Source organism: Xiphophorus couchianus, chromosome 13 (genome assembly GCF_001444195.1).
Source record: "Xiphophorus couchianus chromosome 13, X_couchianus-1.0, whole genome shotgun sequence".
NCBI classification, from domain to species: domain Eukaryota; kingdom Metazoa; phylum Chordata; class Actinopteri; order Cyprinodontiformes; family Poeciliidae; genus Xiphophorus; species Xiphophorus couchianus.
The window spans coordinates 13,172,792-13,186,637 of NC_040240.1; the positions used below are offsets into that span (position 1 = coordinate 13,172,792).

The window sequence follows — 13,846 nt, forward strand, 5'->3', positions numbered from 1 at the left end:
TTCAGATTAAGTTAAATGAGAGGCCAAATCCATTCAGTCAAATTCAGTTCAAGCCAATATAACCCAATTTGAACCCATTTACTTCAATCCAATTCCATATAATTGCATTTCTTTAAGCAGCCTTGCAGTAGCAAAGCAAACCAACGGATTGCATCGAACATTTGATTCGATTCAATCCCCCATCCTGAGCGTGCACTGAGAAACAGGCAATGAAAATGAAGAGGAAACACTCCCTTTTAACAGGAAGACACCTAGAGCAGAACCAGACTCAGGGTAGGCAGCCATCTGCTTTTGACCAGTTGGGGGTTGGGAGAGCAGGAGAGGGACACAAAAAAACACACACGTGCTACGGCTTGGATACCTGCTAGAAGAAAAGCACAAAGTTAATGATAGAAAAAACAGGATATTAATACATTATATATAAAAAGCAGAATTAAGGTTATGATACTGACCAGACGTTTCTTAGTGCTCTAACAGAGTTGCAGCAAAACTAAAGGAATGAGCATCAACTATAACTTTTATGCTAAAAGAATGTTTTAAGACTTGCTTTTCAGGTTACAGAGAAAATGCTGGAAGGCGGTTCTACAATAAAAATGTTTGGTGGGGGAAGGAACTGTGTCTTACTCTACTTTGGGGAATTTAAGGGGGTGAAAGTCAGTAGAGAGAGCAAACTACTTGGGCAGAATAATGCTTATCATTATTATTATTATTATTATTATTATTATTATTATTTATAAGTCAAACATTCACAGCTTTTGAACTTGTTCATGGTTTGCCATGTTACAATCAAGAACCTTAGTGTATTTTATCGACAAAGACCAACAAAGTTACAAGCTCTTTTTGCTGCAATTACAGCTGCAAGTAGTCAGCAGCTATTTTGTCCTCGTTGAATGTGTGTTGCACTCTAACAGGTTTTCTTCCAGTGTTGCAATGAGTTTTATCCATCTTTTGATCACCCCTCATCTTTCCTAAATGTAAATGCTATTTTGTTTGGAGTCATCAAAAAGATTGCATATCTCACTTTTTGATCAAACAATTTTGAAAATAAGACATCTGAGTCGTTTACTTTAAAGCCCTGCATTGTTTTCTGTTGGTCCATCACTGAAATTCTGACAAAATACAAGTTTGTGGTTGTAACATGTCAAAAGGCAAAAAAAGGAAAGTCAAGGAGTGCTGATGGTAAGTCCTATTGCTAAAGGTTACTGAGGTAGCTCGAGGTCTCACAAAGATCCATTTGAGGAATTACATTCGTGGATTAAGATAGCAACGTGCCAACACTGATTCTAATTCTATTCTTCAGTCATATAGGAGCTAACAGTTAAACAGGCCAGAATTCAGTTAAAACAGCTCAGTTCACCAAGTAACAAGAAGATATTTAGCCCTCTTGAATCAGGTAAAAACTTTAATGGGGTACAACAAGCTAACATCGCACCCACAAAAAGCTTTAAAAAGGGAATGTGGAAAGTTCCTAAAGCAGGAATGCTATTAAAGTCATAGTGTGAGTTTTTCAAGTTACTGTCAATGTCAATAAGCTCCAGAGGGTTTTAACCACAATGACCAAGTGGAAAAATATGGATAAGCATTAGAGCGACAAACTTTTGGCAAATTCGCTAGAATATGCATGATTTACAGAGTGGATGAAGACGTCTTTATGCTGCTTGTCAATGAACTGGTTCAAAATGGGTTTTGAGACCTGCAGGTGATGCCACATGCATCCCAAATAGGCCTCTTTCCAGCTTTCACTTCATGTTTCTGCAAGCCTTTAGATGCGAAACTGTATAGAGGACATACAGTACATGAGTGCACGCATTCCGACACTTGTGAGCGTCTGGAGGTCTCATGTTGCCCCTGGCCTGTTGAAAGAGAAAATTCTTGACATTTTGAGAAGTGAGCTCAGCAAAAAAACTGGACCCATTAAAAGCTGTTTAATTCAGCCAAGTCAACATGGCGGATGGCCAAAATGAGAAATTGTAGCAGAAAGAGGGAGTGCTGATGAATGACCTACAATGTAAAGCATTTCCTACCTCCCTCTACCTCCTTGAGTAAAACATCTCTCAACATTTCACCAATATTACTTTTCCTTTTTCTCAATTGCCCTCATTCTCCTTTTGGCTTCCCACTCTTCTTCTGCCCAAGAGCCCATATAAGCATTCCTGTTGGACAGGAGCCCAAGATGCATATTAAACTGTCCCATTTGATAAATCCTAATTCAGCAAGATACATTTTAAATGCTGCCGGCTCTTGGATACACAAATGTCCATTTTGATGTCCTTAACCTCACCCGTCTCTATTGTCCCCTACAAAGCATATCTGCGTGTTTTCTTTCTTATCTATTTATTTAGCATATCACAGCGAAGGCGCCAAGTTGCTTTGCAAACACTGTTTGTGTGCCAGATAAAAAAAGGAGAATAAGCTGTCCTCATGCACAGAGCAAGCCTGGATCTGTTCACACAGGTTTCACTGTCCTTCTGTTTGCGCTTCATGTACAGTTTAACATTTTAGCTACATGTGTTCTAGGAAAGATGAGGGAAGCCTGTGTGCTCCTAAGAGACTAGCCCGATTCTCAATGTGAGTTCAAACACACAAATCTAAAGGAAGTTTTCACCTTGTTCTAAATCCCATTAATCTATCTCCAGTTTACTCCTCTACATTCCAGGGGGTTGGGGGGTTTGAGGGGAGAGACATTTTACACACCAAGAAAGGAGTTAAAGTCGGGGACGGAAAGGGGAGGAAATATGAAACTCAGGCCCTGCTTCATTGAAAACATCGGATTGGAAGAAAAACCATAGGTTAAGTTTGTGTATATAAAAGTCATATTGAGGTTACAGGATTCACCCCCTACCTACAACAAAATAACCACTGGAGTTTTCTCCAACTGTTTGCACTTCCAGTCAGTTCACTCTTCTTATATATGCAGAAAAATATACTGATTATGTGGAAATATTTAATGTTGCATAATGCTCCCTCAAGGTGTGGAATCTAGCAGAGCACCGTCTATCGCTATAAATAAGGCAACATCATTTCAAAACTTGATGTTTTGTTAATATTCAAGACATCCCATAAAGATTTAGAGTCTACACTATTCGTCAAATCCAATTAAAAACTAAGCGGAAGTTGGATTATGTTGGAAAATCTGTGTAAATAATGTGATACCCTGATGTTTTTACTTGAAATGATAGTACCATGAGAATCTAACAAGACCCTATCAATGCAAATTGAATAAGATTAAGACTTCTTATAAATTTACCAAGTGTTAATTCTATGCATAAGCTTAAGTCTATGCAATAAGATCAATATAATGCTGGGGTCTTTGGATTTTTGCTAGTGTGGGATTTTCTAAATGTCATGCGCCGTGTGCACAAATGTGTGCACTCATCTGAATGTCTGCGCTGCCCCCTAGGGGTGTACATATGCTGGAAGAGTGTTACATGTGTGTGTCTGGGGTCTTGGCCAGCTGTTGCAGTATGTGCATAAACACCTTGTTAGGGCTTAGTAAGATAAGTGTTAATTGGGGTGGAAAGAATTGATGCACTGCTCTGCAACTCTATGCAGCATGCTTCTTGTTGCCACGGTTCAAAGCAGAAGTGCAAACAGCTATCTGCTTACATGTGAAGACTAACATATGCACACAAATGAGAACAAGAACTACACATCTGTCTTTTGTTCGTTTATTAACATGGTATGCTTCTGAACTTTCAAGTCAGCTCTAGTTATTCTTAAAGGTATGTAATCCTTCGCCTGTGCTCTTCTCTGCTTTTTTGTTCTCTTTTCTTTGTTTTCTCTTCTAGCTCTTCTCCACTTGCTTCATTCCTGTCTTTCTCTCCTTCATTAACTCCTCTCACCGGGATCTTTGAGGTACATTACACTAACTAAAAACATGCAGTCTGGTGTGTGAACTCAACGTTAGTTAGTCATAAACACATGGCGCGCTTTGTTCCGACCTCCAGTTCTGGCCCTTACCGTGCCCATTGAGCGGCTGCCTGGTGGGGAGTTTGCCCTTGCGAGGTGTAGAGTTGCAAGAGGAGGAGGCCGAGGCTTGGCTGCTGCCCCCTGCACCTTGTGTGTGCACTCCTGCGCTGTTCCGCACCTCCTCTTCCTCCTCATCTTCTTCCTCCTCCAGGTCCTCCTCCTCCTGGGAGCTTCCAAAATAGGCCATATTACTGGGCAAGGCAGAGGAACCTGAGCACACAAAGGGAAAAATGGAAAAAAGAACGTAAGAGGTTTTCCTATAAGTTTTTTATGTCAAAAATCTGAGATTAACTCTCAGAAGTCTCTGTAGATTTCTCTGATCACAATATGAACACAAAATGTAGTTTTAATTTATGACAAATGTATACACAGAAGTGGACGGATGGACAAATGGATGGGCGGGCGGACAGACAGATGGACACAAAAACTAATGGACGGCAGGATGGGTGTTTGGACAAACTGATACGCGGGTGGTTGGATGGACAAAATAAAGGATGGATGGACACAAGAGTAGCTGGTTGGACAAACTAATGAGTAGAGGAATGGATTGACATACAGAGATAAAATGACAGATGGACAGAAGGACAGACAAACAGATGGATGCATAAACTAATGGATGTAAGGATGGAAGAATAGATTGATGGATAGACATGTGAAATGATGAATGAGCAAATTAATAGATGGATGTAAACTTAAGATGGAGAGACGAATAGAGGGATGGATGAATGACTTTTCAATAAAAGACTGAACAAAGTCTGGAAGAACAAAACATGCTTCCAATCACCTATTTTTTCTCATACTTGAGCAAATCTGAAAAAAAGGTAAATTAAATTCCTATCTTTTGAAATCTGCATAAGAACCTCAATTCAAGGTCATAGCCAGTGAAATTGAAAATGAGGCCTGAATGCAGATTTAGTCAAAAAGTCTATGTTAAACCCGATCCAGCTGTTGGTATATGAGAAGGTATCTCTTTTGATTGTAATCTGAAATCTTCCAAATGGATCAACATCAGTGTTGAAGCATTACCATAAAAATAAGCCCCTCTGAGGTTTGAGTGTAATGCTGATTGTGCTGCTGTTTTTAATCTGTTATTATCCCAGCTGGTGGCCCATTGATGCTCTCCGAGCCGCTCAGAACGGAGTACCGCCATTGTTACACTCACAGTTAAATGCACAAACATAATCAAGGACATGCACGGCACAATGTTAGACTGATGACAGCTCTGTTGTTTCTGAATATGCCAGCACAACTAACATTTTCCAATCTGCTGCTGATAAGCTGCATTTGAAGATTTTACATTTCTAATTTGACACTCGGTGCCTATTGTTTCTGGTGTTTTTCCCTGCATTTCTGTTGAACCAACTTGTTTTTCTAACGGCACTGCACGGCAATGAAAGTAGTCCAACACAGAGCAGAGGGAAAAGGAGAACGCATTTTTACTGATAGCTGGGATTGGGTCCAGAAAACTGACATTGTGCAACAAGCAGTCTCTTTTTCCACGGAGGCTCCAGCTTTTGACAGTTCTGAGACATACATTATGTACATGTGCTCACATTACTTGTGAAAGTCTCACGCAGCAAAGCCAATCCCAAATCTGTCTCTTACACTCTTCCAAACAGGATTACAGTCAATTACCGACCCTATTGGAAAAGAAAGCCGATGTTCTCCCTCTTTCCTTTTTCTGTCATAGCCCATAACTTTCATTGTCGTCTCTCAGAAATGCAGCTTAGTATGAGCACTAAGGAGGTGAACTGTTTTTGGCAGCAGATGGCCTCTAACGTTACCTCAATAAGCCCCAAACAAAAGGTCACAGAGCCAACAGCAGTATTAATAAATCCCATAAAGCTGCAATAATAAATCAGTGGGTCAAACACTTTTATAGTCCGACAGATGTAAGTATAAAACAGTTTTTTAGGGGGAAATTTTACTTTCATATATTGCAGCTGTTATGGGTAACTTAAATAATTTTACTTATTAAAAAGCAAAAACTCCCTTTAATTATGGGATTTGTATTAATTGAAAAAATCTACATTAAAAAAAATCTAACAGCATACTCACAACTAGAGATGCACCGATGTGAAAATTTGGGCCGACAGCAATATCAATATTGCTATTATGGCTGAAAACCAAGATTTCACTTCACTGCATCACTACCATATGCCTAAACAAATGCAACACAGCCAACATCCTACCATCCCAAAACACAAACAACAAAATGGAAATAAATAGTAGTTGATGGCCCAGATTTATCTAAGGAACAAATATTTTAAAGTACTCTTTTTTTTTTTTTTGCTCATCTGGCAGTCTGAGTGGCCCAATTAAAACATTTCACCCTAAAACAACAAAAGAAAGAAAATAATTTGATTTGTGGCATTTTAATATGTGGTACTAAATTACAAAGCTTCTGAAGTCAGCTTTGTAATTTGGTCAAATAAATGTGGTCATTTCACATTTATCCAACTTTTACGTTATTGACGTGAGGCATGCATCATAATTCTGCACCCATATGCAATAAATCCAGACAAATAATGGATAAAGTTAACATTTTGCTTAGGTTCCTTCATCTTGTCACAACGCTGTCAGCTCCAATTGCTCAACAAGCTAAACAACTTAAAAAAAAAACTGACCCATAGATCGCACCATCCATTATTACTTCTGTAAACACAGTGCTGGCGTGTAGCGTAAATTTTTTCTGCGTGTGCAGGTTGCTTTGTGATCGTCAACTATTCACATAGCGAAGGTCATAGATTTGAGATCTTACTAACAACATTTCACCTTCACTATAATAAAAAGTGCTGAGTTATGACAAATATTAAAAGTAACTTGAACATATAGAAGTGTTACAGAAAGAAAAGCAGTTTCAACCGTCAGAATTTTGACATTATTAGCATCATTAGAGTATTGAGCCCTGTTTAGGTGAAAATGAAACAAAATGGTTCACCTTTATGTAGTTTTGTTTTGTCTTAAAAGTCAAGTGCATCTGCATTTGAATTCCACATGAAAAGATTGGAGCAAAAGGTTGCAAACAAAGGAGCCTTCCTGAGTAACAGCAGTCAAAATATCTGGACTAATAGTTCATTTCAGCTAAATCATAGAATCCAGCTGGTCAGCAGACGTGGGATAACGGAGCAAAGTGTTTCTGGAAAAATATGGTGAAAATACAAAGGTTAGTTTACGTCACTGTACAGCGATAAAGTTGTTCATTTCTTCTGAGTTTAACTCTCATCTCGCTATTCATTTGCATGAAAATAATCTTGCAGGAAACTGCCTCAAAACAAAATGAAAGATGCTTGATTTATGAGGAGCTTCAAAGATTTTTCCACTATCAGTATCCCCTATTAAAAAACAGCAACACGCCCTGTTCTTTTTTATTGAAAGGCACTACAGAGAAAAAGCAAAGGAACAGACTCTTCCCTTCTTTCTAATTTTGTAATCGGGTGTTTGTAATTGCCGATTTGTACTTCACAAGAATGCATGGTTATGCAATGTTCTTGCAGCTTTGATTAAATCTGGCTGTGAGCAGGAAACTGTGGATTTTATGAAGTTGTGAGGCCTTTATGACTAAATCGATAGCATAGCAGGAGAAACTACTGTGGTTTTTATTACCCTTTTAGGGGGTTTTAGTGTTTAAAAGCGCATTAATGGAAAGTAATGTGTGATTATAAGCCAATTAAAATAATTGTTAAGCCTCTGAGAAATAAGCTGAATTCAACTGGCCTGTATTAAACTATACCGAGTATCTAAAATAGAACATAATGAATTATGCCAGTTATTTAATTAGCATACTTGTTTTGGAAAAGACTAAATGCGTGCCTTAGATTTTACACATTTTATACATATAAAGCCCATTAAGATAACAAATATGTGAGGGTACTGGAATAAATTATATGACTAGCAAAAGAGATAAATCTTTTACATAAATATATGTGAAAAAGCCTGAAATTATATGAGGAATTAATTAAAATTCTAATTAGAATTAGAAAATGAGCAAGACAGCCAAAGCTTCTATAAAGAACATTTCACATTTCAATATTTAGGATTTTATTTGGAAACACTTAAATTGGTGTTATTTCAGGAATTTTGCTCCTAAAGTCTGGCTTTTCACATAAACAAAATAGAAAAGAACATCCCATAGGCAGGTTGCTCTGACAGAGGAGAAAAATGATCAACCCTCTGCTGTGCTTAACTGTGCCATTTGACCCAACCCATTGGTGGGTTCAGCTCACATTTAACACATTCAGTTGTGGTTCCAATTAATCCTGTCTGGACAAAACTTACAGAAATGTTTTTTCTCTGGATTAATTAAGAAAATGTGTGGCTTTCCTTGAAAATTGTAAAATCACATTGGGGATATCCAGTTCAGCCAGTAAAGATAATCACATGACAAAAAAACTGGGAGCTGCAGTTCATCTAATGTGAACATCAATGTAAATGATACAAAAATAGATTTTAAATGTTATTAAAGAATACCTGAACTCATAAGATAAACAAAGAAACATGCACAGCTTATACTACTGTTTTTAAGCCATCCCTGTGTCATTGATTTTAGTTTAAAATAAAAAGGAGCTGAGTTTTGTCAGGGACCTCAATATGATTACAACAAAAATCTTGATCAGTAACCCAAGCCTATCCTTAAGATCAGATCAGAACATCCGTATGTTTTAATTAAACTCCTCCATCAGTTCTAACACCACTTTTATTTAAAGCAAGACAACATGCCAACAGAGGTCCTGTATGTATGTACTTTATAGTTTCTCTACAGATAACTTGCAAAATAAGATATGCTGGAACATGAATTGCATCACGTTTTTCCTGGATTATAACCAGAAGATGCAAACGATAGCACACACAGCCCTGATAGCACTGAAAATCATCAAAGGTGCAGCAGCGGCTGAAAATATACACAATGAGGGAGCAAACAGACTGGTGCAATCAACTTTTAATGACTGGATTCATTAGCTAAATGGTTGTAATTTACTGTTCTGAGAAGAAGTCAGCAGGTCATGGAAACAGACTGGAGGGCCACCTGAGGTAAAACATGAGGTGTTTGGAGTTACAAGTTGCAAAGGTGCTCAAATAAAAATGTTCACAATAGAAGAAGAATAATTACTCTTTTTGTAAAAATTTACAAATTGTGTGTACTATTAACTTTAAGATAGTACAATTAGACTATCAACTTATAAGACAACTGTACATATTAAGCAGAAATTAATGGAAATACAAACAGTGCCCAACTTTAGCAGGCATTGGTTGAGAGGTGGAGTAAAGCACAGACATGTCACCAATCCACAAGGCAACATAGACACACAGGACAGACAACCATGCACACATACACACTCTAAGGGCAACTTGGAGAGACCAATTTACCCAATAGTCCCCGGGCATGCAGGGGTTTCCTCTGGGTAACTCAGCTTACTTTTATGTTTCGATCCTGACCACAGTCATCCTGTGGAAGGGGGCAGGCGCAATATAAATGTGGTCATCGCCTAAAATTTTCAACTCCTTTTTTCCGAACTGATTCTCTAAATCTGTTAGTCATCAGAAAACACATAAAGAAGAATGCATGCAAGAAAAAAAAGTAAAAATTGTTCATTTTTACTTCAAGATCTCAAGCAAAGCTTGAACACAATCCCCCAATTACACCGGCTTTCATCCACCTCATTCCGGCCAGACAAGTCATAATTAGGTCTGAAAGAGTCTATTAGGATTGTCATTTTTAACGGGGCTCTTGGGTGGGGTGGCATAATTACAATCCCTTCCTTTTTCTAGTCACCCTTCCTTTGTCCCCTTAACTGGAAGTGAAACAATGAGGACAATTTTAATAGTCAATCAGGTTGGTTTAGCCACCATGGGAACAAGTAGATCTGATGACTTACAAATAAGAACCACGTTCATGTGCAAGAAGAAAGAACGCTCTCTGGGGGGAATGTAAGAGTGACAACAAGAACAGAATTTCTGGCGGGGAAAGAGAAACTCTTCATCATTTTTATGAAGAATGGGAGTTCACCAAAATAAACTCCTTATTGTTAGCAGAGCCATTAGTTACATAGACAATGGCCATGCTTTTGAGGACAAGCCAGAATCAGTCAGTGCTGTACTGAATAATAACACACCACCATTACTGCATGCAAACATGCAGCTTCCAGGTGCTAACCTAAAAGTATCCAAATATTGATGCAAGGGGGAAGCAACTTATCCCTGGGAGAATTAGGCCGTCAAAACAGCAACATATATTTCAATGGGTGGCACTATTCCTGGGAGTGAAAATGTTCTTCTGTTCTTCCCTCCCCGCAAGGTCGTTATTGTAAATAAGAATTTGTTCTCAATAACTCATAAAGAAATAAAACAAAACAAAAAACATGTTCATAGAATATAAACCTGACAATTTATGGTGTGCAAAATATTCATGTTATTTGCATTTTGTCATAAGGAATCTAAATTTTTTCCTATGTGATACACCAACACAGAATGTGTTGGTGTATCACAAAAACCTGCAAAAGTAAACTGATTTGTGGAGGTAGTTTGATAAAAATTGTGAAATAATTTCAGAGCTAGGAATAATTTGAGGATACTATAGCAACTCAGAGAATTTAAATCTCTTAATTACTTAAATACCTGTATCTCTTTACCTGGTACTGTCTTATCACTATGCTTCAAATGTGATACGTTCACATTTGTGTCGCACGCGTAATCGCATCCTGGGAATCCGAGGTCTTTGGTTCACTAGGTCAGTCCTAGGAGGTTATGTAAGCAGTGCAGCAGGATTGGCCTCCCTGAACCTGAGAGGCACCTCTCTAGGGTTGGCAGGCTGAGCAGGCAACCCAGGGGGCAGAGGGATAAACACTGTCGAGACGCACATACACAACACCACACACTGTACAAGGGAAATTACACCCGCAACAGCAACAAGGGAGCTCTGTTTTCATTCTGATCTTTAAACCTTTGTGTGAGATTTTCTACAATTATTCAGTTTGAATTATTAGAAAATGATCCAAAATTGTACTGCATCCCTCATCGGTCATGTTTAAATTGGTCTAACGTTAAATAAACTCCCTCCACTCTCCTCAGTGCTGCCCCCGCTGTGCCGTCAGCAGAGCTGCACCTTTGCTTTAACCCAAGGCCAAAAGGGCCAGAGGCAGACTGTCTGGCTACTGCCCAAATGGCTTTCTCCATGGTTATAAACAGGCCGGCTACAGGCGAGGACCACACATAAACACCCTCCTGAGCACATGGAGGAGGGACCAACTCCAGCCCATGTGCAGAATGTAGATTTTTTTGCAGGAGAAATAAATGAAACAAGATAAATGCAGAATATGAGCCTAAATAGTGCAAGAGGAAGAAGATTCATGATGATCATCAGTATTTATAGTAGAAATTACTCTTTACCCACACATTGCATCAGAGTGACGAAAAAGGAAAAAGCTATTTGTATTTTGTCTTTTAATATTTAAACCTTCACCAGTAACATCGCGGAGTTGGATAAGATCTTAAAATAGTCATTTAAAAGCTCAGATTGGGGATAAAAGGGGGAAAAAAGTTAGCTTCTTACTTTTATCACTAACTAATCCTTCACATTCTGACTGCTTTTATATAGCCATCAGCTGGAATGATGGATTGAAGCCTTTCGGGTGGATGTGTAACGTTTGCCAGATAAGATAAGCAAACACTGGAGTGGGGGTGGTGTGGATGGGGCAGTGAGTGTTTACACACTGCTTTGAACGTTTGACCCAAGAGGAATCCCAGAAATCACCATCGACGAGGCTTCACGGCAGAAATGTCGCTCGCACGCTGTGTTTCAACTTATTAAAGAAAATAAGCCAAAATCAAATGAAAAAAGATTTTAAAATGATGAAAATGGATTTTTAGATTTCTCCGATACCGCTGAACATTCTCTGCAACATGGCCAACAGATGTTACGGGCAGATCTCTCAAGTCTTTCAGGGGATTTTAAGGGCTTTCTGACGATATCAAAGACGTGAATCCCTTCGCAAAGATTAACACAGATATCCTTATATGCTGAGCGCACTCAGGGACACAGTGGAGATAAGCATTTGCAGCTGCAACCCCGCTTGAACGCACAGGCTGAACCTCAGGGGCTGCGCTGACATTCTCCCATGTCCTGTGTCTCGGTATGGATCTCTGCATGTGGGGCAGCAGAGAGGCCAAAGGGAAAAGAGAGCTGAAAAGTCATGGCAAACGGAAATGTCAACAGAACATCCCAAACTCCCACATAACAGACTTCTAGTCATAAAAACCTAAAAATATTAGGCAGGGAGCAACACGTTTGGTAGAGTAGTGCTGCATTATTAGCCAGGCAGCCTTCCACTGACATTAGCATTAGCTGCACAGCACCACAGAGCGAATCTGGCTTGCTCAGACCAGAAGTGAGCTTAGAAAGCAACAAAAATGATTCTGATGAATTACTTTTCCACACAGAGCCTGCATTCTTCAAAAACATACCGGGGCCAGTAAATCTGAATCAAGGTTCTTGGCACCGAAAGGTTTCAGTCAGATTTAGCAACCACCAATTATGCGTACTTAAATGAGCCCTCTGAGGTTAAATGACGCCCAGTAATGGGAGCATTCAGCTCAGAATAGCACCATATGTGCAACACATCTCAGTAGAAACGAGGTTGAATTAGTTTCACCTGCATTTTGAGTCCTCTTCAGCACTACTTTGGGTACAGGTCAATTAAAATGAGGTGAGAAAAAGATGATCTTGGATAGTACTGAGATTATACTCTGTCATAAAGAGGATATATTTGGGTATCTTAAGGATAAAAAAAAGCTATATATTTTGCTCATCAGCTCTCCTGTGTGGGCCCTCTAAAATTCTAAAATTTTAGATTCTAAAATTCTAAAATCTAAAATTTTAGAGGTGAAATCCTGGGAAATTCTACAAATGTTCTAATCTTTTTGTGATTTTGAGAGAATTTGATAAACTACAGCTGATATTTTTTAAACACAATTTTATTGCTCAAATCCAATAAAAGCAACCTTCCAGCAGAAGGTTGCTTCTACTGGAATTTTTGGGAATTGTTGGAAAATGTCCAGATTTGGGCACATTGGCAGTTAACTTTAATGTCCACCATTTTTTATGCAGTGGACTGCTTTGTGTCAAAGCTCCTTGAAACTGAGCTGAGCAGGATTACTATTGCAACAACACACACCACACCGATGTGTTGTGCCACAACACATCTGCAGCTTTCTTGTTCCAACGGCTTTCTTGCTATTCTGCTGCTCTTTTCAGACTCATAATCTGATACAATCTTCTTTTTGAAGGCCTCAGGCAGCTTTTTGCATCTCATCATGGCGTTCCCTTTCTCTTCAATAGTCAGGAGCACAAAAAACTAAATGGCTGATGTTTAAACAGACCAAACCTTCTTCAAAAGGCTGAGTAACAATTTTATACTCATGCACATCAAAAGTAAATAGGCCTTTGTGTAATTCTAGTGATTTTATTAAATATTAAAATATCCAAATATAAGAAAAATGCAGCCTTTCGTGAGGTGCCTCGATTTTTTTCACTCGGCTACATGTCAAATGAAAAAAAAATATATGTAGTAAGTGAAGCATTTGCAAAAATAACTAAAAAAGCTGAAAATACACAAATGTTTTTGCAGAAATCTGACAACAGACTGGTCCATTCTGGCTGTAACACAACACCTTCATTAACTGTAAAGAAAATTAGAGCTGGACTTCAATTACCATGATCGTCTAGTGGGGACTGGGCTACTGACACTGATGTGATACGGGTGACTGATGTTCTCTGGTGTCAGTTTGTACTTCCTGTTAAAACCGTTCTCGATCAGCTACTTCGCTGTGCGAGATAGTAAGCAGCGCACAGAGGAAACTAATTCAGCTGCTAATAGCTGTG

At 38.8% G+C, this 13,846-nt stretch overlaps 1 protein-coding gene across 1 annotated transcript in view; it reads right to left on the reverse strand.

Moving 5' to 3' along the window:
* jarid2b (jumonji and AT-rich interaction domain containing 2b) overlaps positions 1-13,846 on the reverse strand; it is a 113,424-nt gene that overhangs the window by 20,554 nt on the left and 79,024 nt on the right. The window contains exon 5 of the mRNA XM_028036201.1: positions 3,961-4,179. Within this exon, the coding sequence (XP_027892002.1) occupies positions 3,961-4,179 (219 nt within the window). The remainder of the gene's footprint in view (positions 1-3,960; positions 4,180-13,846) is intronic.